The sequence below is a fragment of the Xylona heveae genome (genome assembly GCF_001619985.1).
Source record: "Xylona heveae TC161 unplaced genomic scaffold L228scaffold_9, whole genome shotgun sequence".
Classification (NCBI taxonomy): domain Eukaryota; kingdom Fungi; phylum Ascomycota; class Xylonomycetes; order Xylonales; family Xylonaceae; genus Xylona; species Xylona heveae.
In genome coordinates this window covers 768,018-793,898 of record NW_017264201.1, presented here as the reverse complement: position 1 = coordinate 793,898, position 25,881 = coordinate 768,018, and the positions used below count along the sequence as shown (strand labels likewise).

The 25,881-nt window shown below is 49.5% G+C and overlaps 7 protein-coding genes across 7 annotated transcripts; 3 read left to right on the top strand and 4 right to left on the bottom strand.

Annotated features, from left to right (window-relative positions):
• Positions 1-1,353: 1,353 nt before the first annotated feature.
• Positions 1,354-2,056, bottom strand: L228DRAFT_178990 (hypothetical protein). Its single transcript, XM_018329545.1, has one exon. It carries the CDS (start codon positions 1,825-1,827, stop codon positions 1,387-1,389), a length of 441 nt encoding a protein of 146 aa, XP_018186323.1. The 5' UTR covers positions 1,828-2,056; the 3' UTR covers positions 1,354-1,386.
• Positions 2,057-3,700: 1,644 nt separating this feature from the next.
• On the bottom strand, positions 3,701-5,158 carry L228DRAFT_270056 (glycoside hydrolase family 16 protein; the record flags this gene model as incomplete). The annotated part of the gene is made up of 2 exons (XM_018335357.1): positions 3,701-4,631; positions 4,698-5,158. The coding sequence occupies 2 exons, from the start codon at positions 5,156-5,158 to the stop codon at positions 3,701-3,703; spliced, it is 1,392 nt and encodes a 463-aa protein (XP_018186322.1).
• L228DRAFT_178977 (hypothetical protein) lies at positions 5,016-6,139 on the top strand. The gene has a single exon (XM_018329544.1). It carries the CDS (start codon positions 5,377-5,379, stop codon positions 6,061-6,063), a length of 687 nt encoding a protein of 228 aa, XP_018186321.1. The 5' UTR covers positions 5,016-5,376; the 3' UTR covers positions 6,064-6,139.
• Positions 6,140-6,404: 265 nt separating this feature from the next.
• L228DRAFT_249585 (hypothetical protein) lies at positions 6,405-7,681 on the top strand. Its single transcript, XM_018333120.1, has one exon. The coding sequence runs from the start codon at positions 6,539-6,541 to the stop codon at positions 7,241-7,243; it is 705 nt and encodes a 234-aa protein (XP_018186320.1). The 5' UTR covers positions 6,405-6,538; the 3' UTR covers positions 7,244-7,681.
• Positions 7,682-9,135: 1,454 nt separating this feature from the next.
• On the top strand, positions 9,136-12,353 carry L228DRAFT_249582 (glycoside hydrolase family 3 protein). The gene is made up of 3 exons (XM_018333119.1): positions 9,136-9,582; positions 9,648-9,796; positions 9,859-12,353. Exons 1-3 carry the CDS (start codon positions 9,221-9,223, stop codon positions 12,297-12,299), a joined length of 2,952 nt encoding a protein of 983 aa, XP_018186319.1. The 5' UTR covers positions 9,136-9,220; the 3' UTR covers positions 12,300-12,353.
• A 424-nt stretch (positions 12,354-12,777) lies between these two features.
• L228DRAFT_178942 (choline transporter) lies at positions 12,778-15,692 on the bottom strand. The gene is made up of 5 exons (XM_018329543.1): positions 15,062-15,692; positions 14,126-14,857; positions 13,756-13,961; positions 13,449-13,504; positions 12,778-13,097 (listed from the first exon to the last, which is right to left on the bottom strand). The coding sequence occupies exons 1-5, from the start codon at positions 15,553-15,555 to the stop codon at positions 12,939-12,941; spliced, it is 1,647 nt and encodes a 548-aa protein (XP_018186318.1). The 5' UTR covers positions 15,556-15,692; the 3' UTR covers positions 12,778-12,938.
• A 2,553-nt stretch (positions 15,693-18,245) lies between these two features.
• L228DRAFT_253862 (putative mRNA-nucleus export ATPase) lies at positions 18,246-25,775 on the bottom strand (the record flags this gene model as incomplete). The annotated part of the gene is made up of 9 exons (XM_018333784.1): positions 18,246-18,975; positions 19,041-19,607; positions 19,672-21,041; positions 21,106-21,811; positions 23,761-24,018; positions 24,084-24,463; positions 24,548-24,977; positions 25,037-25,325; positions 25,385-25,775. The coding sequence occupies 9 exons, from the start codon at positions 25,773-25,775 to the stop codon at positions 18,246-18,248; spliced, it is 5,121 nt and encodes a 1,706-aa protein (XP_018186317.1).
• Positions 25,776-25,881: the final 106 nt, after the last annotated feature.

The following is a 25,881-nucleotide window of genomic DNA, read 5'->3' as shown; positions in this document are numbered from 1 at the left end:
TCCAGCGCTGAAGAGAGAAGGAACAGACGAGCAAAAATACAAATCAATTCTCCGCGATGTCGATATGCGTAGCTTCGGTTCATGGTTGGCGATGATCGAAGCCATTGTGTTTCACTTCAGCATGTGCCTTGTTTCGTGTATGCTGAGATGCCGGTGAAGTGAGGCAAGGTGGGCAGAGCAGAAACCTTGCGGTAAGGTGGAAAATGTGGGATGTCCATTAGCGTGGTGATTTTATCAGGCTCTCGTACCGGAAGGACTGCAACGTTTTAGCGTCAAGACCGGCAGGAAAAGTCGGGTTCATCCCTGAGTGGTGGTGTTCCAAAGCAGGTCTTCGCCGTGTGTCACTGGAGTTCAGGAACAAGGTTTAAGCTTCTTGCTATGCTCGAGGAGGGATAGCGATGGGCAGACGTGGTTGAGAGACCAAGAAAAACGTCCCAGCAGCCTCCCCTCAGTTGCCCACACAAAAAGCGGCGAGAGGCTTGAAGGGCGAGCGTCAGCCACGTTGCAGGGTTGCTGGGCAATCCCGCGCTCCTCGGGACGAGACGAATTATCAATGGTACTCGTACCAAGGGAACGTATACGGAGTACCTGGTTTAGTATGTGCCATCGCCCAAACAGGAATCTTCGATGGACCTTTCCACACTTTGGCTTTTGTGGCTCTCGGCCCATGGCCCACTTCTCCACTGCTGTCACTCGCATGTGCTTAAAGATCCACGCTAAACCAATCAGGGATTCTCAAAAGGGAAACGCCCAGACTTCACATCGTCCCAGAGTGGAAATCCATATTCTCTTCCGCGCCTGTTCGTCGAATTTGCCTATGCCGCCAAGTGGCGAGACCGGCCAAGACGGTGCCATCAGTAGAGCCAGCAGGAGCCAAATGGCACGCCCGAGCGACTCGACCAATTTTTTTTATTTGTTGAGCCTTTGTGCGGCGCACGCATTGTCATGTATGAATTATCTAGAAACACCTTGTGTACCGGAGTACAGAGTAAGCGAATGCTATTTTTCATTGAGCGACCTGCCTGGAACAATTGGTAACCATGGCTTCGCTCCGAATCTCATCATGCCATTGGCACGTGCAATCTTCTCACCATGGCTTTTTCATTGATAAGAAAATTCGTTATGTCGTGCTCTGTTCCATTATCATGTTCTATGCAGCTCCGCATTTTTTCCAATTGCGATTAAGATAATGTCGAGTACCAGTAAATTTTCTGCCAAGCAGCGCCGCAAATGGATGAATGCAACAAACACTGTGGCGCTAATATGGCTCCGCTGGTCGCCTGCTGTTATGATCAGCTCAGATCTGGTCCCACTCAGATAGATGAAGGATGTCTGTATCAATACTAGACCCTCGTTTTTGCAAAGTGTACTCTTGGTACCTGTAGGCTATTGCTGCCTGCATTGTTCAAGCTTGCGGCAGTGGAGATGGCAGTAGAAGGTAGCACTCCGAACTAAGTTGATGTTATGGATAAGGCAGCAGCAGTCAAACCACATGGTTTCTTCCCAAACAAGCAAAATCAATAATGAGCTTTGCAGCTTTAGCAGCGCCTGGAGACAAAAGCAGATTGTCCCCACCCAACGGCCCGCTTCATCGGCTTGTCGATGAATAACTGACGGCTCATAGCCCGGTAGCATCCGAAGCACACGGTCTGGCGCTGGCGACCAATGATGCACCAGCGTCTGTGCAAGGCTGTTATCAATGCAATGCAATTGGCTTGCTGTAAATGTCAATTGAATAGAATAAGGCAGAATGCCACCCAAAGTATAGTGATAGGTGAAGACGGATGATGCAGCTCTAAACGGATTCTCTTGTGGCGGGGCTCGCATATCACGGGTGTGGATCTAAATCTTTGAACATTCCGAGAGGAGCTGAAAAGCCCAATTGCTTTTTTGTCCTTGTTCGAGTGCTCCTGCCAAGATCAAAGGCCTCGTTCGGTTTCGATATTTCTCTCGTAATCACTTCAGCATCTGCGCCCAGTCAATCCGTAGGAGATTGCCGTCCAAGAAAGCCAAGAAAATGGTGCCGCTCCACCGCAAATACTTAGACGAGGGGAACAAGAGCCAAATCGATCCACAGCATACATTGTCCAGCTGAAATTGTAAAGAAACGGCGACACTATAGTAGTCGGCTACAATTTTAACGAGATTTGTGGTAGACTGCAAACAAAAACAATCATCTCCGCTCTATCATTTTGCCGCCTGGCTCAAATTCCTCGGATCAGGATATTGAAATAAGAGCAACAGATCGATGATCTAGGCATTTTTCTTTGACGCAAAACCTGAGATTAAATTTTTTCGCTGCTGATAATTCGATACTTGAGAAGCCAATCAAAGACTGAAATATTTAGAGATGAAACAGAAAACTGTAGACCTTTGACTGGTGACCTCCAAATGCTTGAAGCCTGGATGCATCGCTTGTTTGCTTTATCTTTGGGTTCCACAAATATCAGTTAGGCATGCCAGTAAACTCGAGCTGTACTAGAGAGTTGAACGCCGCTTTAATCATGTCAGTCAGCAATGAGTAAAAGGGAAAGACTTTTATTCTGCCTTCGTTGTCCCCTCTCTTTGTTTGCTTCATTGTTTCTCTGTCCAGCGCGAATGATGATGGTTCATTGTCCTTGGGCTTTGACAGCCACAGCGCTTATTGGTAATAATTGTCGCGTGGAGGAGAATAATTTCGGCATCCCTTCCCGAAGTAGCCTAGAGAAATCGGTACCGACGTCATTAATCTATTTAGCAGAAAATCAAAGTACCGGTGGACGAGGGATCGCAGTCATTTCTAGACAACCACGAAAGGCGTGTTTTTTTTTGTAATTTCCCAGCTCATCAAAGGCAGATGACCTGCGCGGCCATAATGACTAATTTTAATCTGAGCCGATTTTGTCGCTGAGCGTCAAAAGGAAATTGCGGCATCTGGATTGTCCAGTCAACTATCAGCAGCAATTCATCGTAGCGAATTGTTCCTGACAGCTGGCTGCACTGTAATTCAGTCTGTCTAGAAAAAGTGGTCTGTTTCGACATTGAGCCCACGTGGATAGAGAACATCGTAGCGAGCCGGATCGTCCAGTATGCCTGCGTTAGATTAGTCGACGCTTATTGCAATCGGCCCTAAACTTGGGAAATATAGCCCCCCTTTCGCTCGACCCAGTTTGCTAAAGAGCATTATTTGGAGCATGCTTGGATGCGACATGATTCGGCTCGGGAGGCTAAAATATTGAGCTTAGGTAGGTCAGTGGGTCAAAGAAGTAGATGAAATATAGTCGAGCTTCTTTGCCGTCGGGTAAGTACCTACCTACATTACATAGCGCCGTAGCGAGTAAGTAGGAAAATCGAGTCAGTCATTATATTTCACTGGATCGAAGATGCTGAAAGGGAGGAGCTCGATAATTAGTTTAGATAAATGGTAATTAAATATATCATGAATTGGCTTGATTATTGATGCCATGCTTTAGTGACTATCATAAGACAAAAACTATTTGCAGAGATATGATGGGTCGTAACCAACACCATTTCAGTATCCTCAAACCCTCCCAGGCTATGTAGAAGAGATGCGCCCTCAATAAAAAAAAAAGTCAATGACAGGAGGAATCATTAAAAGTGAGTAGGAATCTATAATCTTCGTAAAAAAAAAAAAAGGGGTGAAACCAAGGAACCCCAAAACAAAACAAGCATATGCAAAGCGCGCTGGCTGCCAGAACGACTAGCAGCCATTGTAGCCCTGCTGCTGCCAAATCTTGACGCTCTCGACCAACATCTGGCCGTCCTTTTCCCAAGTGGGCATCCACTGGTCACGGGCATTCCAGAAGTCCTTCTTGGCGGTGGCAGAGCCATCAACCCAAGGCTTGCCACTGGAACCATCCTTGAACCAGCCGTTGGTGCCGCCGACGGCAACGTTCATAATGAGGTAAAAGTCCTGGTCAAAGGGAGTAGCGTCGTTACCAGTTTGGCTCCAGGGATCGCTAAGACGAGTGCCGTTGCTGTCGGCAATCGGGAAGTTACCACGCTTCCAGAGAGGCTCATCAAACTTGGTGTAGAGAACCTGGAGCAGGCGGGTGTCAATGTAGGTGAAGAGGTACTTTTCACTCCACTCGAGACCAAAAGTGTGCGCCTTCTTGGCGTAGGTTGTGTGCAGAGCCTCGCGCTTGACGTTGGTCCGCCACCAAGCGTCGTTGGCGGTGTTGGGACCCCAGTGCAAAGCGCTGCTGACAATGTTGTTACCACCCTGGGAATAGGTGTAGTTGTTACCGCGGGACTCGACAATGTCAATTTCACCGGACTGTGGCCACTCGCCGTAGACGCTGTCGACAGGCAACATCCAAATGGCGGGCCAGAGCCAGTCGCCGGCAGGAAGCTGGGCCTTGACCTCAATACGACCGTACTTGATAACTGCACCCTTCTTGGAATTGATACGGGCAGACTTGACCGGGTTGACAATGGTACCGTTGGTGACGTTGGTGGAAGTGACGCAGTTGGACCAAATATCAGACGAGCAGCTCTTGTCAGTAAGCAGGTTGATGATGTTGTTGGTTTCAATCAACTTTGCGTCCTGAAGAGTGGGCTTGATGACGAGCTTTCCATTCTCAATGTAGGCGTTTTCATCAGTGTTGGTAGTCATCTCGAATTGACCGTTACTGTGGAAAAATTGATTAGCCATTATTCACGTAGACAAGCATAGCCATTTGTAATTAACAACATACCCAAAACCGCCAACCTCGACCTCCTTGGTCCAGACCTTGTCATTGAAACCTTCTGACCAATCTTCGTCCAGCAAGAGACAGTAATTGTGCTTGACGACGGTGCGGAGACCATCCCAGATCAAAAATCCGGAAATACCGAGACCGATGAGGATACCGATAAGGGGGAGGATGGTCACCCACTTCTCCTTGGGGTCCTTCTTCTTCGTCCAGGGTCTCTCGGCCTCACCACGCTTGACACGGCGGGAGTGGAAGTAGTTGGGGCCAGCGCCAGGCACGCGCGGCCCGACCATGGAGCCCGTGGTAGAAGCCGGGCGAGAGGTCAAGGGCGAGGCAAAGGGGTTCTGCTGGCGAGGCAGCGGAGTGATGGAATCGCCATAGGGCTCGGCAGAGTCGGGAGTGCCAGGGCGCATGGGCGTGGCTGTGGCCGTGGTGTTGGCCGTGGTAGAACGAGGATATTCCATTGCGAGGGATAGAATTGGTAGACACAACTGTCGACTAGGGAAAAATGTGTTTTTAGATTTCGAAGCTCTCTCTCTCTCTGCAATTGTGGGAGAGATTGGACAACGAAGGACGAGGAATTCAGATAAAAGAGAATGAATGCTCAAGTCGCCTCGAGAGAGGGGACAGCAAGGTGCAGGAAAACGAAGGGATCCTGACCAGCAAAGAAGAGCTGTGATGAATGATGAGTGATGATGATGGAGGAAACAGAAGGGCAACAAGAAGCAGGGCAGCGTGTGTTTTTGAAGCACAGGCAGAGCATGCTACGACGGCCGCTATGCCATTTCACTGGCGATACGGCTGGCCACCCAAAAGCCATGTTTGGAAAAGATCCAGCAACCGCTATCGATGCGATGCCTTAGCTCGGCCGGCCTGGGCTGGACAAGGACCAGCAATCCCGGGGCCAGACAATTATTGCTCTGCCAGATTGGGGCATCTAGCTGGCTTTCGAACACATGGGGGCATGGCAGACACGCGCACTAGATCTTGTCGCGCTGTACACATCATGGTCCAGTTCTGGGGGCACGCTGACGTTGCGGCGGCGATTGCATCTTGTCTTGGTCGCAAGCACCAAGACCAGCCGGACGGGTTGGCGTCTCCGGAGTGGTTGGGGCCGAAAATCTTGCCTGGCAACATCCAGGTCGAAAGATTGAACCCTGATAGAGAAGGGGATGGTCAACGACCATGCGAAGATGCTTGTGGTGATGTGGGCTGGAATGGTCTGGCATCATCGGCAAATGGACAAGGCCCGACAGGGGTCTGCTTTCTTTTTTTTTTTTTTCCCCCTTCCTGTTATGAGCACAGTTACTTTGTACGGCCGGGCTCAAAGACGAATAAAGAGCCGTGTTCGGTTCGGATAGTTAGGTAGGTTAGTGCTGGACCGTGTACTGAGATGGGAGCTGTTGATGTCAAAGCCAAAAGGTTCGATTCCAGGCAGATTTAGCTCAGCGACCAGGATTAGGCATGGTGGGCGTAAAGTGAACGTTACACATGGAAGATGAAAAAGGCAATCGATAGATGGGTAGTCTCCGATAGCGACACTCTTTCCGTACAGATGGTATCTTTCTGTTCACCCTTCATGTCACTTTAATCATGTGGGGACAACGCAGGGCCTTCCAAAGGGGAAACAACGTGCGATTGACAGGCCCTAGACGAGGGAAACAGATCAATTGGGAAATGGATCTTCTGTTCAACCCCATACTAGAGCACAACAATCCCAGCAGTCTGGCGAGGGTCTTGGGCCCCATCAACATTCGGGCCTTGCACTATCATCGCCCAGAAGGACTAGGTGACTGCCTAAGTTTACTGTAGAACCAAGGAACGCCTCTTCCAGCCAAAACTCCATGCCGCTTTTAACTGCCAATTCGCTAGTCGAACGCCTTCTCCGCCTGCCAAGTATCCGAGCTATTCCTTATCCATCACCTTCCTTCTCTCGTCTTTCTCTCTCAAAGGGTAACTATCTACAAGACGTCTTTTGCCAATCTTGGACTCATACCCGCCCACCCACCTTCTGTATCGCCCTCGCCTCATTCGAGCTCCTCAGGCTAGTCGATGGGCGCTCGGTCGTCCATGACCCCAAGAATATCTTTCGAGTGATTCGATCAGTCTTGGACCTGAAGCCTAATCACCATGCACCCCTGGCATTAAATTCCCGTCTTGTTGCTTTCGGTGCCGCCATATTAATTCTTTCCCTCTTTGGATTGGCCTCTGATCATTGGTGCTCTCGCCCACGGCCAGTATCAGAATCTACCACGAAATCCAGTAACGAGCAATGCAAGAGAACGAGACCCTCTTTGCAGTACTGCACATGGTACAGGTACATATCCCTGGCAGACAATGTGGGAGAGATACTACGTGCTTGCATTTTTTTTGCGCACGCATACGCTTCTTCTGAGACACTGGTGAGCGAGGATCCACGTTCGCATGTCTTCCCCACCGTACCGATACCTGTCTGTCTCGTATCCTTTTGCAACTCACCGCCATCTCTACTTGCATGCAATAGGCCAGATGATGGACATTATGCATGGCATCAGTCGATCATACAGTGACTGCATCTCACAGTGGGTCTATCAACTTGCTGCAGGCTGCCAAAAGTTGTCAATAATGGCAGGTACATAGTAAGTGTTGATAAGGTGCTGCCAATACGTCCTTTGTTCTCCTTGATCTGCCAATGTTGGGTTTGCAGCGAACAAAGGCTGCGAGTGGCGTCAATCCGGGAAAGAAGCCCCTTGTTTGATCTACTCAAAGTCAAAGGGCCATCCGCCAGTCTGGTGAGGCAAGTGCGCTGACTACGAGACAAGCCACCCGGACGACTCAGAGTGGTCAAACGGCACCCAGGCTATTCTCCGGCTCGACAGGCAACGGATGTCTCGGGCAGCTTGAATGAAGGAGGCGAATGCTTTAAGTCGGTCAGGGCTGTTTCGCCTAGAGTTTCTTTTACGCTGGATTTTACCTTTGTGATGATGATGAAAGGATAGCTTTGCCGCAACCACCGCTTTTTATTCTCATCCGAGATCCGGCACCGCAACGTTGCCGTGGCCCTTTTAGAGTTCCGTGCCAAAAGTAGCCTGCATGGCACAATGGCCAGGGCAGGTAACAGACAATTTCTCATCAAGGACGCCACTGGTATTATGATCAATTGCTCACCCTGTTAGCGCCTCTCAACAGAAGTAAAGTGGCCACGATGGGTGTGTAGCCCTCATGTGGCTTGACTCTTTTCAGCTTGTGTGCGAAATAACAGCAGCTTTGCCCGATACCCATGGCGGATAAGACCATTGATCTGATATTCATCGATCAAAGGCAAGACTATGTCAATTGGAATGTGGTCACTCCAAAACTACAAAATAAATGAGTGAATAAGAAATGGTCAAGCGGACTCCGAATGGCCAATTCTAATAATAACCCTATTTATCAAAGATTACTGTCGAAATTGTGTTTACAATATTCTTTTTTTGCGGATACGAAGTTTCCTGTTGGTGCAGTGGGTGGACCATTTTCTTCTTGTGGATTTATCAAGGGAAGTTGCATATGAGTGTGTGTGGGAGAAAAGGTGTGGGTGTGTGGCCAGAAATAGCCCTGTGACGGGAGATGTTCTTGATCTTCCCGAGCAGTTGTCTGGGTGTGGGTGTGGTAGACGAGAAAGAATACGAGGGAATTCCACCCAGGCGTCGCCCTGCCATGAATAAAGATAAAGTTCGCGGCGATAAAAGATGGCGGGAAAAAAAGGGTTCAGTGAGTAGCTCTATCTTCAATGGATTTCTGTCTTCAGATGGGCAGCGTTGCATCGCATCGTCGCGGGCGGGCGGGGGCGCCGGGTGATGCAAGTTCAATTGCATCATTCTGTGAGTACGAAGTAGTCAATTGTGCTCGAGCCCTCTGAGGTGTCCAGCGACCGATGGCTCTTATGACAATCACTGTATGAAATTGTTACATATGATATGTAAACTACTGGATTATACATATTCCCCTCAGCACACAGTGCCACCACCGCAACTGGACATTCTGAAACCATAATGCCAAGATTATGAATTCAGCACTGTACGCAGTCCTATACTCTGGTAATCCACAAGGTAAGGTACTATAGCTAAGATATATCACAAGACCCAAGGGACGGAGGCACTGGGTGAATTGATTTGCATCTACCCGTTACTTGTATGTATTGGTATAGCGAGAACGCATCGCAGTGCGCAGAGTCGATGAGGTCGCTCCATATGCAGATTCAGGATCATTGGTAGATTTTCGTTGTAGTTACGTGTAGCTTGGGTAGATCAGGAGGATCGGCCGGGGAAGCATCGGAAGTGTGCACTATCGCTGCATATATCTTAGCGTTTATGGATAACTGTTGATGATTGCTTCATACTGCTGAATAAGCTGTCATTCGGATCCCAGAACCCCAGAAACCCCACAACAGCCTACCTGCTCTGTGGCCCAGCTCGTGAAAAGCTCATACAAATCCTTTCAATGGCAAGAACCATTGAAATTGAAAGTAATTTCTTGTAGAATCTCGAATCTTCAGGCTTGCTTAGATGGCCCGTCGATTCGAGAGTGCCGACGTGCGGAAGGAGCAGGAGGTTCCTCTCCGAGCTTCCTTGGACGGGCCATATCGGTCCTCGACGGATGAGGAGCATGATTGGAGTCAAGATGCAGATTATGAGAACAGCCATTATGCAAAGTCGGTCGTGTCAGAAGCAGGACGCAGAAGCAAACCTGCATCAGCGTTCCGAGATCGTGGTGATGGACGCCGCGGATTCTTTGGCCAAAAACATCGGCCCAGACGAACCTGTACAATCATCACTGTACTTTTTGTCGCAGCTATAATCTTGCTGCTCACAGGTAGCGGTGCTTGGGTCTACAAAAGTGCACCAAAGGACGGAGAGAGTCCATCATGGTGGGTTCATAGTAGTAATTACGAGGCTGCAATCCTGATATGCTAACCTACCAAACTGCTCCCAGGTATCCCTCTCCTCTAGGAGGCACGGTTAGCTCCTGGCAAGAGAGCTACACAAAGGCTGAAGCATTAGTCAAATCAATGTCTTTAGTGGAAAAGGTTAACATTACGACTGGCGTTGGTTGGATGGGAGAGCTCTGCGTGGGCAATACCGGTATGCAATTTGTTGAATCCCCATACGCCGCGATAGGAGAGCTGAGATGAATGATCCGCCAGGCCGTGCGAGTGAAGCTGGCTTCCCAGCTCTCTGTTTACAGGACGGACCTCTGGGCATACGGTTTGCAGACCATTCCACTGCATTCCCTGCCGGCATCACCACGGGCGCCACATGGAATCGAGATTTAATGTATCAGCGTGGCCGGGCCCAGGGACTTGAAGCTCGTCTCAAGGGTGTCAATGTCTTGCTTGGCCCCAATATGGGTCCACTTGGCCGAATGCCTGCCGGTGGAAGGAACTGGGAGGGGTTTGGTCCAGATCCAGTCCTGCAAGCTGTAGCGGCTGCAGCTGTAATTCGCGGCATTCAGGACGAAGGAGTCATGGCTACTGCCAAACACTACATTCTGAACGAGCAAGAGCATTTCCGACAATCGTTCGAATGGGGCCTTCCCAATGCCATGTCCTCCAACATTGATGATCGCACCCTGCATGAACTCTACGTTTGGCCGTTTGCAGAGAGTGTCCGCGCCGGCGTAGCTAGCGTCATGTGCAGTTACCAGATGGTCAATAACTCTTATGCCTGTGGCAATAGCAAGATTCTCAACGGTATTCTCAAAGATGAGCTTGGGTTTCAGGGATTTGTTCAGTCAGACTGGCTCGCTCAGCGCAGTGGTGTTGCCAGTGCTCTGGCCGGACTCGACATGACCATGCCAGGCGACGGCTTGCGGTGGCAGGATGGTGATTCACTGTGGGGATCCCGTCTCACCGTGGCTGTCCTCAACGGCTCTGTGCCCATGAGCCGGATTAACGACATGGTAACTCGAATTGTTGCCGCATGGTACCAGCTCGGCCAAGACGACAAGGAGAAATGGCCCGCGCCGGAAGATGGAGGAGGTCCCAATTTCTCCTCGTGGACTGATGACGAAACTGGACTTTTGCATCCTGGCACAGATGACAATGCCACGGGTGTTGTGAATAAATTTCTCAATGTGCAAGGCAAAGGCAAGGACTCGCACGGCAATCTCGCCCGCAAGATTGCAGCAGAAGGAACGGTTCTCGTCAAGAATGAAGGCAATATTCTGCCCTTGAGCCGCCAAGGCAAAAGCGCGTCAAGCGTTGAGAAGAGAATGTCTACGCCGAGACCAAGCTCAAAGTATAACGTGGCCATCTTTGGAGAAGACGCCGGTGAGGGACGAGGACGAAACGCCTGTCCAGATCGTGGCTGCAATGAAGGCACTCTAGCCTCTGGTTGGGGCAGCGGTGCTGCCGAGTTCCCTTACTTGGTCACTCCTATTGAGGCTCTTCGCTCTGCATTTGATCCGGAGCATGTCGAATTGTCCGAATATCTCACAAACGAACCAGCACTAGACGGAGATGCTGCTAAAACCCTCGACCAGCAAGACCTTTGCCTTGTATTTATCAACTCGGACAGTGGCGAAGGCTACATTTCATGGGGCGGTATTCGCGGCGACCGTAATGACCTCTTCCCTCAAAAGGGCGGAGACAAGCTCGTCCAATCCGTTGCCAAGAGCTGCGGCGGTGGCAAAGGCGACACCATTGTCATCGTGCACGCCGTCGGACCCGTTGTAGTCGAGCGCTGGATCGACATACCCAGCGTCAAGGGCGTTCTTCTCGCCAATCTCCCCGGCGAAGAGAGCGGCAACGCCCTCGTCGACATTTTATTTGGCGACGACGACGCAAGTGGTCGTCTGCCCTACACTGTCGGCAAATCCCTCGAAGACTACGGCCCCGGCGGCCAAATCCTCTACTACCCCAACGGCGTCGTGCCCCAGCAGAACTTTACTGAGGGTCTCTTTGTCGATTATCGCCATTTCGACAAGTACAACATCAACCCCCGCTACGAATTCGGCTTTGGTCTCTCCTACACCAACTTTACCCTCTCCAATCTCGTCGTCACCCCGCTCAAGCCCAAATCTGCCCTCCCTTCACCCCGTCCTACCGGGCTCACGCCCCCTTCCTACGACGAGACTATCCCCGCGCCCTCTTCCGCCTTGTTCCCCCCGGGTTTCCGCCGTCTCAAGAAATACGTCTATCCGTACATTGAAAGCACCAAGCAAGTCAAACACAGCCCGATATACCCTTATCCCCCGGGCTACCACACCCCCGCTCCCCTCTCCCCCGCCGGCGGCGGCCAAGGAGGCAATCCCAGTCTCTACGACACCTATGCCGAAGTCCAAGTCACCCTGACAAACACCGGCGCTCGAACCGGCAAGCAGGTCGTCCAGTTGTATCTCTCCTACCCGCAGGGCGTCACCGACAGCGCCGGATCCCCGGTCGATTTCCCCGTGAAAGTCCTTCGTGGGTTCGAGAAGCTGGAGCTGGATCCCGGTGAGAGTAGTGAGGTGAAGCTGAATCTCACGAGAAAGGACCTCTCGTATTGGTGCACCATCCAGCAGAATTGGGTCATGCCTGTCACCGGAACGTTTGTCGTGCGTGTTGGGACGAGTTCGAGGGATTTGCCCCTGGTTGCTGAATTTTAGGCCGTCTTTATCTCTTTAATTCTTTTATTTTATTTCATCTCAGGTCATTTATTTTTTCTTTAATATTTCTCTCTGTTTTTTTTTTTTTCGAGGTTCCCTCTGATCTATTTTTTCATTACTTTCTTTTGAGGGGGGAAAGGGGGGAGAGGGAGGTGGGAGGCTGATAGCGTTATACATGGGCATGGATATACATGGATATATATGAATATATGAATACACGATAGATGTATTAGAGTGATGATAACGATAGGATTTGCGTCGAGATATATTGCAGTCCAGGCACAAGGTACAGATACAGAATGAATATAACAAATCATGATATAATATTATATTAGACCAAGAATCATACTATTACTACTATTGTAAGTAAAAAGAAAAAATGGCAGTTAGCTTATTTATGATTGAAAAGATGATGTTTCGCATATATTGATATATTGGTATATTGATATACTGGTATACTGGTATATATGTAACGTGAAATGTGAGATCTTATACATCGAGATGAAATAAATTGTATACATAACGTCGAGATATAAAAGATAAAATGTAAGAGATGTCAAGATATCAAAGATAAGATGTAAAAGACGTCACGTTGCGCCTAGTAGTAGTAGAAAAAAGAAAGTTTCAATGTACTCATGTTCAGCGATAAATCGGAGCAGCAGAAGAGTCGACAGCAGTAGAAGTGCCTGGTCTCGAAGACGACCCATGATGCGCGGCGGCAATTTCTTGGTGGACCTGTTCGATTTCTTCGTGCCGCGCGGCTTGCGAGCGGTACTTGCGTCGGCCGCGGACGACCCACTGTTTCATACGAGTTGGATTAGTATGACTAGGCAACTGAGGAGAGAGCGGAAAGCAGGCGCAGGAAGAAGCACGAAGCCGAGTGAGAGCGGAGAGCAGAGACAGAGAGGAGAGAGGAACGAAATGAGAGAGAGGGAGAAGGAAAAAAAGAGGAAGGATCACTTTCACCCCTCCCCCGTCCTCTCTCAAAACCCCCAACCCCCGATCCCCAACGAACGGCAAAATAGAGATAAAAAAAAGAAAGAAAGAAAAGAAAAGAAAAGAAAAGAAAAGAAAAGAAAAGAAAAGAAAAGAAAAGAAAAGAAAAGAAAAGAAAAGGAAAATCAAGGGATCAAGGAGGTAAGTACTTACGTCAGCGATGATAATGACTACAACGACGCCATATACGGCCGAGACATAGTTCATTGCTAGTAAAGAAAATGGTGATTAGCATTGTGTTTTATTTGGGTGGCTTCGAGATTTCGAGATGTCGAGATGGAAGGAGGGAAGGAGGGAAGGCCTGAGGGGATAAGAGACAAAGGGGACGGGACAGTGGAATAGATGTGCAAGAAGATGAATAAAAGGGAACAGTGAAATAGGTGGAGGAGAAGAGGGGGAAATAAGGAAAGGGAATGTGGGAGGAAAAATGGAAAAGGATATAAAACGGGAGGGAACTTACTACCAGCAGTAACCGGCTTGACGGACGGAAACGAAAACATGACCAGGGTAAACAGGGTCCAGGCAAGCAAGACAATGTTGCAAAAAAGACCAATGGGGCCCATCCAAAAGGGGCCATGAGCAATGTTGTTCCGGCCGCGGATGAGGAGGCAGATGACGGGGATAGCGTAGGAGATGTATAACAGGACGATACATGCCGTGACCATACTTTCTTTTTGTCAGTATATATCTCAACTGAATTTTGATATGGAGTAAGATGAAAGGGAACAACGAAAGAAGAGAGGGAAAAGGAGTTAAAGGCAAAGAAGAGATGGACAAGGGTTGTCCGAGAATTAAAAGAAAAAAAAGAAAAAAGAAAAAAAGGGAACTACCTATTGAAAGCGGTATACGATGCCCAATACAAGAAGCCGACGGCGGCAACGATCAAGCAGCTGACGGCATGGGCTTGCAAGGGCACATCCAGCTTGGGATGGACATGGGAGAGGAACTTGTGGAAAGGCAAACCGCGGTCTCGGGCAAAGGACCAGCAAAGCCGAGACTGCCAAGTATGGCTTGCAATCAGACAACCGATTCCAGTTGCCAGGATCAGACTCTCGAGGACGATGGCGCCGGCCTTGTTGCCGAGGGCCTGGTAGAAAAGTTCCAGGATCGGCACCTCGGTAGGCGTGCTAAACAGATTGTCGAGGTTGTTCATGCTGAAGAACATGGAAACGCAGTATGTCCATGACGTGCAGAAGCCAATGGCGACGGTTCCCAGAATGGAGATGGGAATCATCCTTTCAGGCTGCGCAACTTCTTCGGCCATGTGTGTGGCGCAGTCGAGACATGCAAATGGCCAATTGGTGTTGATCAGTCCAACAATAAATGCAATGCCGTTGGACTTCCAGCCCGTGTTGTTGACAAAGTTGGCAAAGACAAACTTGGCTGTCTGGTGAGTCGGTGCTCGCGCGGGCACGGTGATGAGAATGACAATAAAGGACACGAGCGAGGTGTAGAGTGTGACGGTGGCTACTTTGGGAAGAACTCGGCCGTAACAGTTGAAGACGAAGGAGAATGCGTTAAACACTTGGTACGAAGCCACAACGTGGCCCACTTGGATTTCACTGGTTGGGGCATCGTTAGTTTATGCTTCTTCCAGTGGTATTGGGGAAGGGTTTGAAGTGCAAGGAGAGTTATTCTTTGCGCGGTCCGAGACTCTTCTCAAGGTGGATGCCAGGGAGAGAAAGGAAATGACCAAAAGTCAAAAGTCAAAAAGGAAGAAAAGGGGCAAAGAGAAATATTTGACGTGAATAAAGAAGTTAACGTACTAGTCGGGATGTGCAAGCTGCCAGCAGCCCACACCAGCAGCTCCAATAGACAGCGCAACGCTGGCAGATGTAAAGATGGAACCAGCCCAGGCAAACCAGCCGGTCAGATACGACGCAAAGTTTGCGTAGTTTTTGGGTGCTAGCTCGTTGGCCCAAAAGTACTGTCCGCCTGCGTTGGGCATGGCGCTGGCCAGCTCCGAGAGGGTGACTCCAACGCAAATCGAGATCAAGGCAATGAAGATGATGCCATAGATGATGAGCACGGGGCCACCGGAGCTGATTCCGGTGATCATAGCTGCCGAGATACCAAACCACGAGTTGGTCAGAGAAAACCCAACACCTAAAAGTGTCCAGACTGAGAAATTCCGCTTCATGTCCTGTCGGTAGCCCATCTCGGCCAACTTGATGGCGTCGGCATCCAATAGCTTGCCTTCCTGCGCTTCCTCCGGTGACGACGCACCGCCAATCACCATGTCCTTGTCGTCTATCGCCATGGTTGTTTTATAACCTATTGACCTAGGGCTATAGGCCTCGACTGCTTAACGTAGGATCTAGGAATGAATGGTTATATGTCCTCGAATTTAATCGAGTCGATTTCGAATTATCGCGGTGCGCGGGCTGATGGCTAACGAGATGCTATGTCGCGTGACGGTCTTCGCAATGAAAGCGTATCACAAGCGCAAATAAAGGCTGCGTCTGGGCTGTTTCAACGATGCCGGGGCAAAGGATCGAAAACGCTTGGGTATAGCAATTGCTGTTCTCTCAAGAGATGACAGCGACACTGACAGATTTGCCTGTTGGCCAGAACGTTCGCTCAAAACATAGATGGCTGCGAAAGCCAATGAAAATCACCTTCACAATCACTCTGCACGCCCACACGCACGACGGATTTTTCCTGTTCGATGAAAAGTTGAAAAGCCAATAGTAACTCTTTTCTCTGCGCGTAAATTTGAGCTGGTTAAGACAGCAGTGTAGTGGAAGACTGGAGGAACTAGCAGCGAAATGAAACTGTTAAAGCTGCAGGAATCTTACTGACCCCAGTCTCGCGTGCGATAAGGAAATGAGGAAAGAAAAGGGACCCGAGAAAACCTGTCTGTAAAAGACACTCCGTATAGTGACGAGGGGACAGAGACTGTCCGTGGAAGGGGAGCCCAGTCTTCGTGGCAATTGGTTGCGCAGGAAGATGGTAGCAGGGGTCAAGTGAGCTGAGAGAGATCCCACAGAACGCTGCAGCGATAAGGGTCTTGAAAAACAAGAGAGAGGGGGAAAGAAACGAGCGAAACAACAAGACGATGCAAAAAGCAAGAGGAATCGGTCTGCGTACAATCCCTCCATGGAACACACAGGTTAAAGCGCCGAAATCAGGTCGAACAGACCAACGTAATAGTAACCCACAGATATATTGGATAGCACCGCATTTGAGCCACTGGGAGACTTTCCATCTGCGTTTAGAGGGCCAAGAAAACATTTTGACCCGCAATTGGCAGTCAACCTGAAGCCAAATTTTTTTTTTCTTGCTCCAGGGACCCGCAAACGCTGGAGCCCCGCCAATAACGGCGGGAGACCAAGGAACTAACTGGCAAAAAGGGTTTGGTGGCAGCATCGTTCCGTGAAGCCAATCCCGGGAAGTTTCTGTTAGACCCTATGATATCAACCACCTGCTTCTCTCGTCCTCGCCTCTCTCCCGCTGGGCACCACTTAACCCACCTTTTAACCCTTTGCAACCCCCTTCCTTAGCCCTTCTAGAACCTGAACTAGACCCATTTTTGCCACGAAGGAAAACTCTACCCTTGTGCATCATGAAAAGCTCCAATTCGTGTTTCGTCACCCCGCTGTCGGTAATGCTTCCACTTGCGGTTAGGTTAAGAGTGAGACCGAACATGCCCGATTTGCTGTATCCAAACACACATTTGCCCTGCAACTCAACTTCAATTGTTTTCCTTGACCATAGTTCAAACATTCAGGTATAGCCGATGGGATCATGCAGTTCGAAATGCGAGAGTAATTCTGTACCGTAATATGGAGTATAATTCTACCCCAGCGTTTGTTCTTTGGCTGCTTTGGTGTCATACGACACTCTAATGCCAAGCCGGCCGTCGTCCATGCACAATTTGTGACATCAAATGCCCAGTTCCTTGTTATCATGTCGTAATTGAGCATTCACTGTGTACCGTACATAATTTGTGGAGTTGATCAACGCAGCCTGCGCGGTTCAAAGTGCGTACTGTATCCAAGTCGATAAGTACAGCGACAGTGCTTCAGTCCTCGTCCTCAATCGAAAACCCCACACCAAGCAGACACCCCAGCAAAGCTGTCAGATAAGCGCGAACCAAAAGAACGGGGTCAGAGGCGTCAATTTTGGCTCGCAAGTGTGGTGATAAGCTGGTGGCCTTTGCTTTCGGATCTGCGTTCCCAGACAGGAAAAAGGACCCCAGGACCCCTTTTGGTGTTATCGGCGTTCACAATGCAGTGGACACCAGGCAACATAACTATAGGTTTGCATTATATCCGGAGCTGATAGCGATAAGAAAGAAATTGCGTTTGTTGAAGATCAACAAGTGAGAGGATTTTGATTGAGAAAGCTGAAAACAAAAAATATCAGGTTCAAGATTAACAACGTACAAGCCCTGCTACCTGTAGTTGAATTCTGGACTGCTTCTACAGTGACCGAGATTAAGCGATAAGTTGCGAAGCCACCGAGGGACCAAAGTCACGATTTATCTCACCACATGACCTAAATACAACTACGGCTTTTCAAAGGGTTAGAGTACAACATGAGGAAAACTGTTATTCTGATAAAAGTCTATTCAAAAAGCCTTAAAAAGCCGACTACTTCATTATGCGACATGACAGAAACCCGAACAGAAATGTGTATAGAAAACCACAACTGCAATCAAATTGAAACAAAGATGCCGATGATGGCAATGCACAATGCAGCCCTTTTCCCGTCTATAGTCATCAACATCGTCTCGAATGGAAAAATAAAAGAGAAAACCTCGGAAAACTGTATAATTCCTGGAGCCCATGCCATGCCACATCACCTGTACGATTAACTTGAACATATCCTGCGCTCTCTTTGTGATATCAATCATTTAATTCGTTCCGTCCAACTTCTTTTTGAACCTCCAGAAATCTTCCTTCCCACCCCATATGCACAGGCATACAAACACCGTACAGGTCATATTTACTCCGCATCGTCGTCGGTATCCGGGGGATGCGGTGTGCCCTTGGGGCTGTTGAGCCACTCAATGTGACGGAGACGACGACGCACCTCACGCTCCTTTTGTTGGGCACGGGTCATCTTCTTCTTCTTCTTGGCCTTGAACTTCATCTCGCCGTTGTCTTCAGCGCCCGAGTTGACAGCACTAGGCGCGGCACTGGCAGTGGCGCTCGAGACAGCACTCGAAGCCACACTGCTTCCCGGCTTGCTGTCCTCGAATCGGTCAAGCGAGACGGCAGCGTTAGTCTTGGTGACAATACGACCATCGGCGACGTGCCATTGCTCGGGGCAAAGAGCACCAACAAACTCTTCGTTGTGCGAAATCATGACAACACCACCCTTGTATTCGCGAATGGCTACAGCGAGACCACCCATGGAGTCACGGTCCAAGAAGTTAGTCGGCTCGTCAAGAACGAGCAGATGCGGGTTATTCCACATGGCACCAGCAAGGACAACTTTGACCTTTTGACCTCCAGAGAGACCAGAGATTTGGCTGTGGTTGGCGATATCGGGATCAAGACCGATATCCTCAAAGTGCTTCGAGATGACCTTGGGCTGAAGTTCACGGTAACCGAGACCCTCTCGCGACGACTCGTGGTCATCAAACTCCTGGACGAGCTTGGTGAAGCCCCATTCAATGAGGGTCTCACGAGAAACCATGCTGTTGTGCTTGGGAAGCATTCCAACCCATTTACTGCACGAGCAAATTAGTTTCAACGATTATTCAACCAATCCAAGGACATATAGATCAAAACTTACACTTCATATTGGAAAGACTTCTTGAATTTCTGTCGACCAATCAAGTTTTCGATGCGTCGAGCACCCCTGCCATCGCCAGGATCGACAAATTTCTCCAGTTGAGCCTTGTCCTCGGGAGTGAGAACACGGGTTTGCTTCATCAACACTTCTCGGTCGTCACCATTGGCATACCGCCATTGCAAGTATTGGTTGGGAGTCTTCTCGAGGTGCATCTCAACGTGCTCAAGAGCATGCTGTTTGATGTAACCGATACGAAGGTTGGGGTGCTTCTCAACCTTTCCTGTCTGTGGAATTGTCTCGCCGGTCAAGAGCTTGATAAGAGTCGACTTTCCAGCACCGTTGGCACCAATAATGGCGACACGAGAAGAGAGCGACAATTGACAGGAGACATCCGTCATGGATGGCTTAGGTGCTCCTGGGTAGGTAAAGTTGCAGTTGGTCATTCGAAGGATAGCCCGAGTCATGGACTTGACGCCAGTGAGGATACCCGGGGGAGGGAATTTGAACTGAACGTTGGTGGCGGAAAGGGTATAGTAACTCTTAGCCTCAGGCTTCTGCTCAACAAACCTGTGCTTTGCATTAGCGGACGGAGATCCTTTCGAGAGCAATGAGGCTCGGCTTATAGACTTACTCGGAAAGATTTCCCTTGTAGGACACGAGTTTCTTGCCCTCGTAGTGGTAAATGTCGGTGCAAACAGCATCCAAGAAACCAGAGTCGTGACTGACGATCATGCTGGTGATCTCAGTGTGCTGCTTGAGATATTCCTGCAGCCACTGCACGTTGGCAACATCGAGATGGTTGGTCGGTTCGTCAAGCAGGAGGACATCAGCGCCCATGAGCATGGCACGAGCCAATGCCAGCTTCATCTTCCAGCCACCAGACAGAGACCCGACCTTTTGCTCTTGACGGCCACCAGGTCCAGAGGTGAATCCGACCTCGCTAAGGACCTCGGAGATACGCTCGCGGCCCTTTGAGATGAGTTCGGGATCCTTGGCGCAGAATTCAAGAATGCTAAGATCAGCATCCTCACCCTGGTTATGCTCGACGAAGCAGGTCCTGAGCTCATCAGGGCTGGGGAAACCTTCAAGCTTGCCTTCAGCAATGCTGCGCATCAAAGTTGACTTTCCGGCGCCGTTGCGACCGCAAAGACCATAACGATGACCCTTGAGAAGGCGCAGGTTGGCGTGGGAAAGCAAGAGTCTACCTCCATATCCGAGCGAGAAATTGGCATTGACAACTTCGACTTCGCCCTCTTCCTGAATCGGCTTGCCATATTTGCGGTCATCCTCCTCGACGAAATACTTCTCAACAGCTTCGGCGACTGCCTCAGCCTGCTCACCGGAAATTAATTGTCGCAGGTACGGCGCGATGCAGACTCGGATTCGACCGAGCTGACGGATGTTAATGCCTTCCTGTGCCATCTCGCACATGTATTCCTTGAGCGATTTCCAGGTTGCACCGTCGGATTGCTCATCAATCTGAGCACCTTGAGCTTTAAGAGCCTTGTCAAGCTCGCTGGAAACTTCGTCGGCAGTCGTTCTGGAGATGGCTCCATTGGCAATGTTGCTTTCATTATCACCCATGGCCTTGTGGATGACCCCAAGGGCACTGGCGGCCAACTCACGAACTTCAGGCAACGAAGCGCCATCCTGGACACGCTTGACACCGGGTTGCAGCTTGGGCAAGAACTCTCTTGCCTCGGCAGGGTCATGGACGAGCTTGGTCAAGTTCTCGACGACAACCACGGTTTGGCGAAGAACCTCTTGGGAAGTGGTCGGAGTGTTCAGTGAACGTTCCAACAGAGGCGTCAAGAGGGCTAAAACCGGCGAAGTAACAATGGCAACGAAGGTGGTCTGTGAGAGAGCGAGAATGGCTTTCTGAAGGGTTTCGGTAGAGGGGTTCTGCATTGTCTTGATGATGAGAGGAATCCGCGGAGCGACATCATCATTGGACAATAGGGTAGTCAAAGAGTTCATAGTCTTGACAGCTTGCTTGGCAACCTGTAACAAATCTTAAGTCAGCTATGGTTCCAAAGGGGCGAGGGAAAAAATGGCCTGAACGCACATCAGCCTTCAAATCGTGCATGCCGTTCTCGACAATTGGGATAAGACCTTCAAGTCTTCTACCCATAGCCTCACGCAAGAGGTCCTTGAGCTCTTCCTCCTCCTTGGTACCCATTCCGATCTTAGCCTTGTCGGCCATACGGCCAATCAACTCGAGAGCGGCAACGACGCTCTGCCACTTTCCGGTCATCTTTTGCAGATACTGAGAAAGGACGGGCAAGAGGCCGACAACCAGAGCCTCCGGCTTGAGGTTGGCGAAGAGCGCATCGAGTGCATACTGAGCAGACTCGCGCACCACTCCGCCCTTGTCGGCCAGCGCATCAAGGGCAAGGGGGACGAGTCCGCCATCCTGGACGAGGAAAATGACCTCGCTGATCGGTTGCTGAAGGGAAAACTTCTCGAAAAGAGCACCTAGCAGGATCATGGCGCTTTCGCGGCGAGGGCCACTCTTCTTATCTGTAGCAGCTTTCTTGACCTCTGCGATTACACCATATCCATTGAGGCCCCGAAAGCCGACCGAGTTGAGCAACAGGCCGGTCAGAGCGTAAGCGGCATCGAGTGAATTTTGCGAGGTCTCTGCTGCGAAGGCCTTGTTCAGGACCGAGGAGACTTCCTCTTGAGTCGGCGCAGGGCCGGGCTCTGATGACTTTGCAATCATGGTTGGAGCAGGAGGTGGAGAAGTGTGGTGGGGCATTCTCCTCAAAATTCTATGCTCAGGTTAGCCAAGGCTCTGCTTTGCAGACGATACTCGGAGGTTTCTGACTAGATATTAAAATATCCGAGCCTGACAGAATGACCGCTCAGCAACGATCTTTTCTCGGACAGAAAAGTTCAGGGGCGGCGTGCGGCGAAAATGTAATCCCCCAATGGGGTGCGCACGAACAGAGGGGCTGAAAGCGTGCACCAAGAAAATGATGCGCTGAAATGAAACACTTGGGTGAGAGCGTAGACAGCGTTTCCACAGGAATACACTGCCGAAGAATGCCTTTGCACTCGTCTTATCGAAAAGGCGAGAGACGGAGTGAGAGTGGTTGAAAAAAAAAAAAAGGAACAGAAAGAAAGATGTCAGGAGTACTTGGCGTCTCGGTGGCTCTGAAATTTTGGGGCCTCTCACTCTCACTTTTCCAGCCGCGGGCGAAAGATTGTAAGGGCGACTTCCATATCGGGTTTAGCGGATGATCAAAGTTGTGCTGGTCTTTCTTTTTCTTTTTCCGCCACTCAGATTCGGCCTAAACCAAAACAAAACCCCTCCCCCCGGGACCTGACCGGGGCTGATTGTTCGGGCCGGTAGGATTCTGATGGCTGTGCACGTGGTTCATCAATCAATGACCACAATCTAGGAACCAATAACAAAAAGACGTCCATCACAATTAATTGAAAATCGTTGTCAATTTGCAATCTACTCAATTTTCAGGGGAAATTTGTGTTATCGGACATGATTTTCAGATGATTGCCATAATATCTCGACCTTTATACGTTAACCCGACTCCACCTATTCCCGTGACCGAGGCGCCTCGACTTCGCCAGTGATTTGGAATTTCAACCTGATACATGAAATCTGTGTTAAAACCGCTCAATATGGGAGAAATAAATGGCATCACATAAGGCTGCAACTTCACTGCAGGCCGTTGCTGGCGACGTTTCTTAGAGCTCGACGTCTCTTCTTCCCAGGCTGCTTGCGCAGCTTACACCTCCCAGGATCGAAGGTCTTCTCCAACCAAAGTTCATGACCGAGTGGCAATCCAATAGTATCTTCATCTTGAGAGGCAGTAGGTAGAACCGGTGTCGCGCTTCTAAGGCGGCCAGACAGCGCAAGGTCAACGCCATTGGCCCGGGTTTCCAGGTAATCAATGTACTGAGCCCAAGCGCTGGCGCGTAAGTCAACGGTGCTGCAACGAGGACAGTTCCAATCCCCTAAAACGCTCATTAGGATGACCGTAGATAGTCTTAATTTCATTGCGACTTACCTCGCGGTGCCTTCTTCATCCCCACGCATCGAAGATGATACCATTGCCGGCCCAAGCAGCGTTCTTCATTATCGCACTCGATCATGAGGCCATCCTCTTCCTCAGCACAAATGCAGTAAAGCTCTTTCGGCTCAGTGGGAACGGGGGCAGCCTCGATGGGAGTCTTCAGTCCGGCCACGCATCGACGGACCCAGTCTTTCTCATTAGCGCTAAAGTCCTGTAGCTTGAACCAAAGCTCTGTTTCAGGATCCATCTTTGGAGCCGGAGGATGAAAAGTCGTAATTTCCTCCTCAGGCTCATCAGCCTGGGAGTCTGGCTCAGGTGCAGACTTAGGTTTGCGACGACCTCCCTTAGCTTTCTTTTTCATTGTGCTAGACGAAGTCCAGAATGGCATGCAATTCTGGCGATAGTTTGCAAATGTGCGGTTGGCTGTTCCAACCTTTTCTTCTTGTAGCAGGTTATTTTGAGGTAAGTGTGGTTGACGCGGTGATCTTATGCGCCGTAAACATACGTCTTGGCCGGAAACTTCACTTCTAATGCGCCAAAGTTCTGGAAATTCACTTCACTTCATGGTATAAGAAATACGCTACCTCAGAAATCAACACGGAAGCCGACGAACGCTAGGTTGAACGCTCAAAATGCTATAAGATCAGCTGGAAATTCAGGAAGGTTGGAGACTTCATTTTGACACACCTGATTCCGTGTTTCCTTCTCCCATACTTTTACTTCCGCTGCTTCCACTCTGGATGGCGCCCATGATTCCATCCATATACGGGGCCCCGCTCCACTTTTGATGAGTTAAGACGTCCACGTCCATCTCCCGCTCCCGATTTTGTACCAGCTTCACATACGCAAGCATACCATCCGTCTTGAATTCCTTGGCAAGTTGAGCGGTAATGGTAGCATTCGAATGAAGGCCAGCAAGAGAAATGAGCTGAAGAACAAATCTAGAAAAGGTCCACGTTTAAGCACAATAGCTGGCTACCAATGGGAGAGGGGATCCATGACTTACCCATGCTTAGCTAAGTCCCATATGAATGACTTCAAAGCCGATTCGGTGAAACCTTGTCCCATCCAATTAAATGAGGGACTAAGATTATATACGAGCTGCTTGTTTGGGCATTTCTCTCGAATCTCCCCGGCAAACTTAGATGCTTTGTCGACACTTGGATCTCCCGTTTCCAACCACAGCAGGTCCGCATAAGGAGCAAACTCTATGGCTCGTTTGGTGGCTGCAGGAAGACCCGCTTTGTAATGATACAAACCTTCTCTTGTACGAGGAATATCCCAAGAGAAGAAAACGGGTGATGCAGTATACTGCGAAGAGAGCGAGCGACGGCGATGCAATGGCATGTTTCGATCTCTGCGGACTTTGCTGACATACTCCTCGATCTTTCCCTCCGCGGCCCCTTCCGATTTCATTTGATTGACAACGGCTACATCACGTTATTTAGCCTGAGTAATCTTCATAATCACCATAGCAGATTCTTTACCTTCATCGAATGTAACAAGCTTGTGCTTTTTCACCCACTCGGATTCATACTTGTCAATTTCGGATCCAGTCGCACCAGACAACTCCATTGCTTGTAGGGTTTCCGCAAGGGGTTCTACATCCTCAGTTACACCGAGGATATATTCGTGATCTCTCACATCAATTGCACTACTTAGAAGCTTTCCACTCTCCGAGTCGGTTCGAGCAATCACCAGATTTTCGCAGCCCATCAGATCCCACTGGAATCGTGCCGCTACAAGGCGATTAATGTGCTCGCCAACTGGGACCAGCACCTTTCCAGCAAGGTGGCCACATTTTTTACCTCCATGAAGTTGGTCTTCGAAATGAACAGCAGCGGCGCCATTCTCAGCGAACAATTTTGCGAGTTTAAGAACAGCAGAAAGCCCGCCATGCCTAGTCAAACTGTCAGCAAACCCCAATACAATTGTGACTTGTCTTATCATAAGTAATACCCAGTATCTCCATCAGCAATTATTGGGCGGAGATAGTCTAGAAAGGGTGTCGATGCTCTCTCCTCGGGTGACATCTTTCTTCTTGCATCCCAGTTCTTTCGGTCATGTAGTTGCTGTGCTTTGAACAGTCGTTGGACTTGATTTGGAACTGTATTGTATGGGTAATCACCAAAATCAGGCGATACTTCATTGGTAGTCGTGAGCAAGGAAGAACAAGCCCATCCGGAGATATAGAGAACTTCCTGATGAGGAGCTTGTTGGGTCATCTGGACGGGGTCAATGGCGCCCACTGGTACCACGCTGTCAGCTATCAAATATTGCCGTCCATTTTCAAAGATACACACGCACTCGTATGAACAGGCTCTCCATTTGCTGCTCTTTCTTTTAAGAGATTAAACAATTTTCTTGCCATCAAAGAGCTGGGGTATGTTTGCTGCAACGCCCCTCGCTTGCTCACGACGTCCTCTGCTGAATATGGGCGTTTGATGCCTTCATACCGAGGACTTGCCCACCACTTTCGGATTTCCCGAACCTGTTCGGCGAATAATGCATCTTCTGCTTCCCCGGCTTTTTCTGAGTTGGCTAATAGTTGAAACGAATCGGAGGGCAAACGGGCGGAAACTTTTGGCTCGACTGGAGGTAAAGTGGAAACCATCCTCGAGTATATTGGGGCATGAAAAAGGTTCAAAATAGGCTTCCTAGAGCGGCGCAAAATTGCACGAGAAGGAGATCGTAACATGCTGATTAGAGTGAACGGCAAATAAACTCCTAAACACTGAAAGCTGATGCAATGGTAAAGAAATGCAAATCCAATAATAATTGCAGAATGTAATACAGAAAAATGA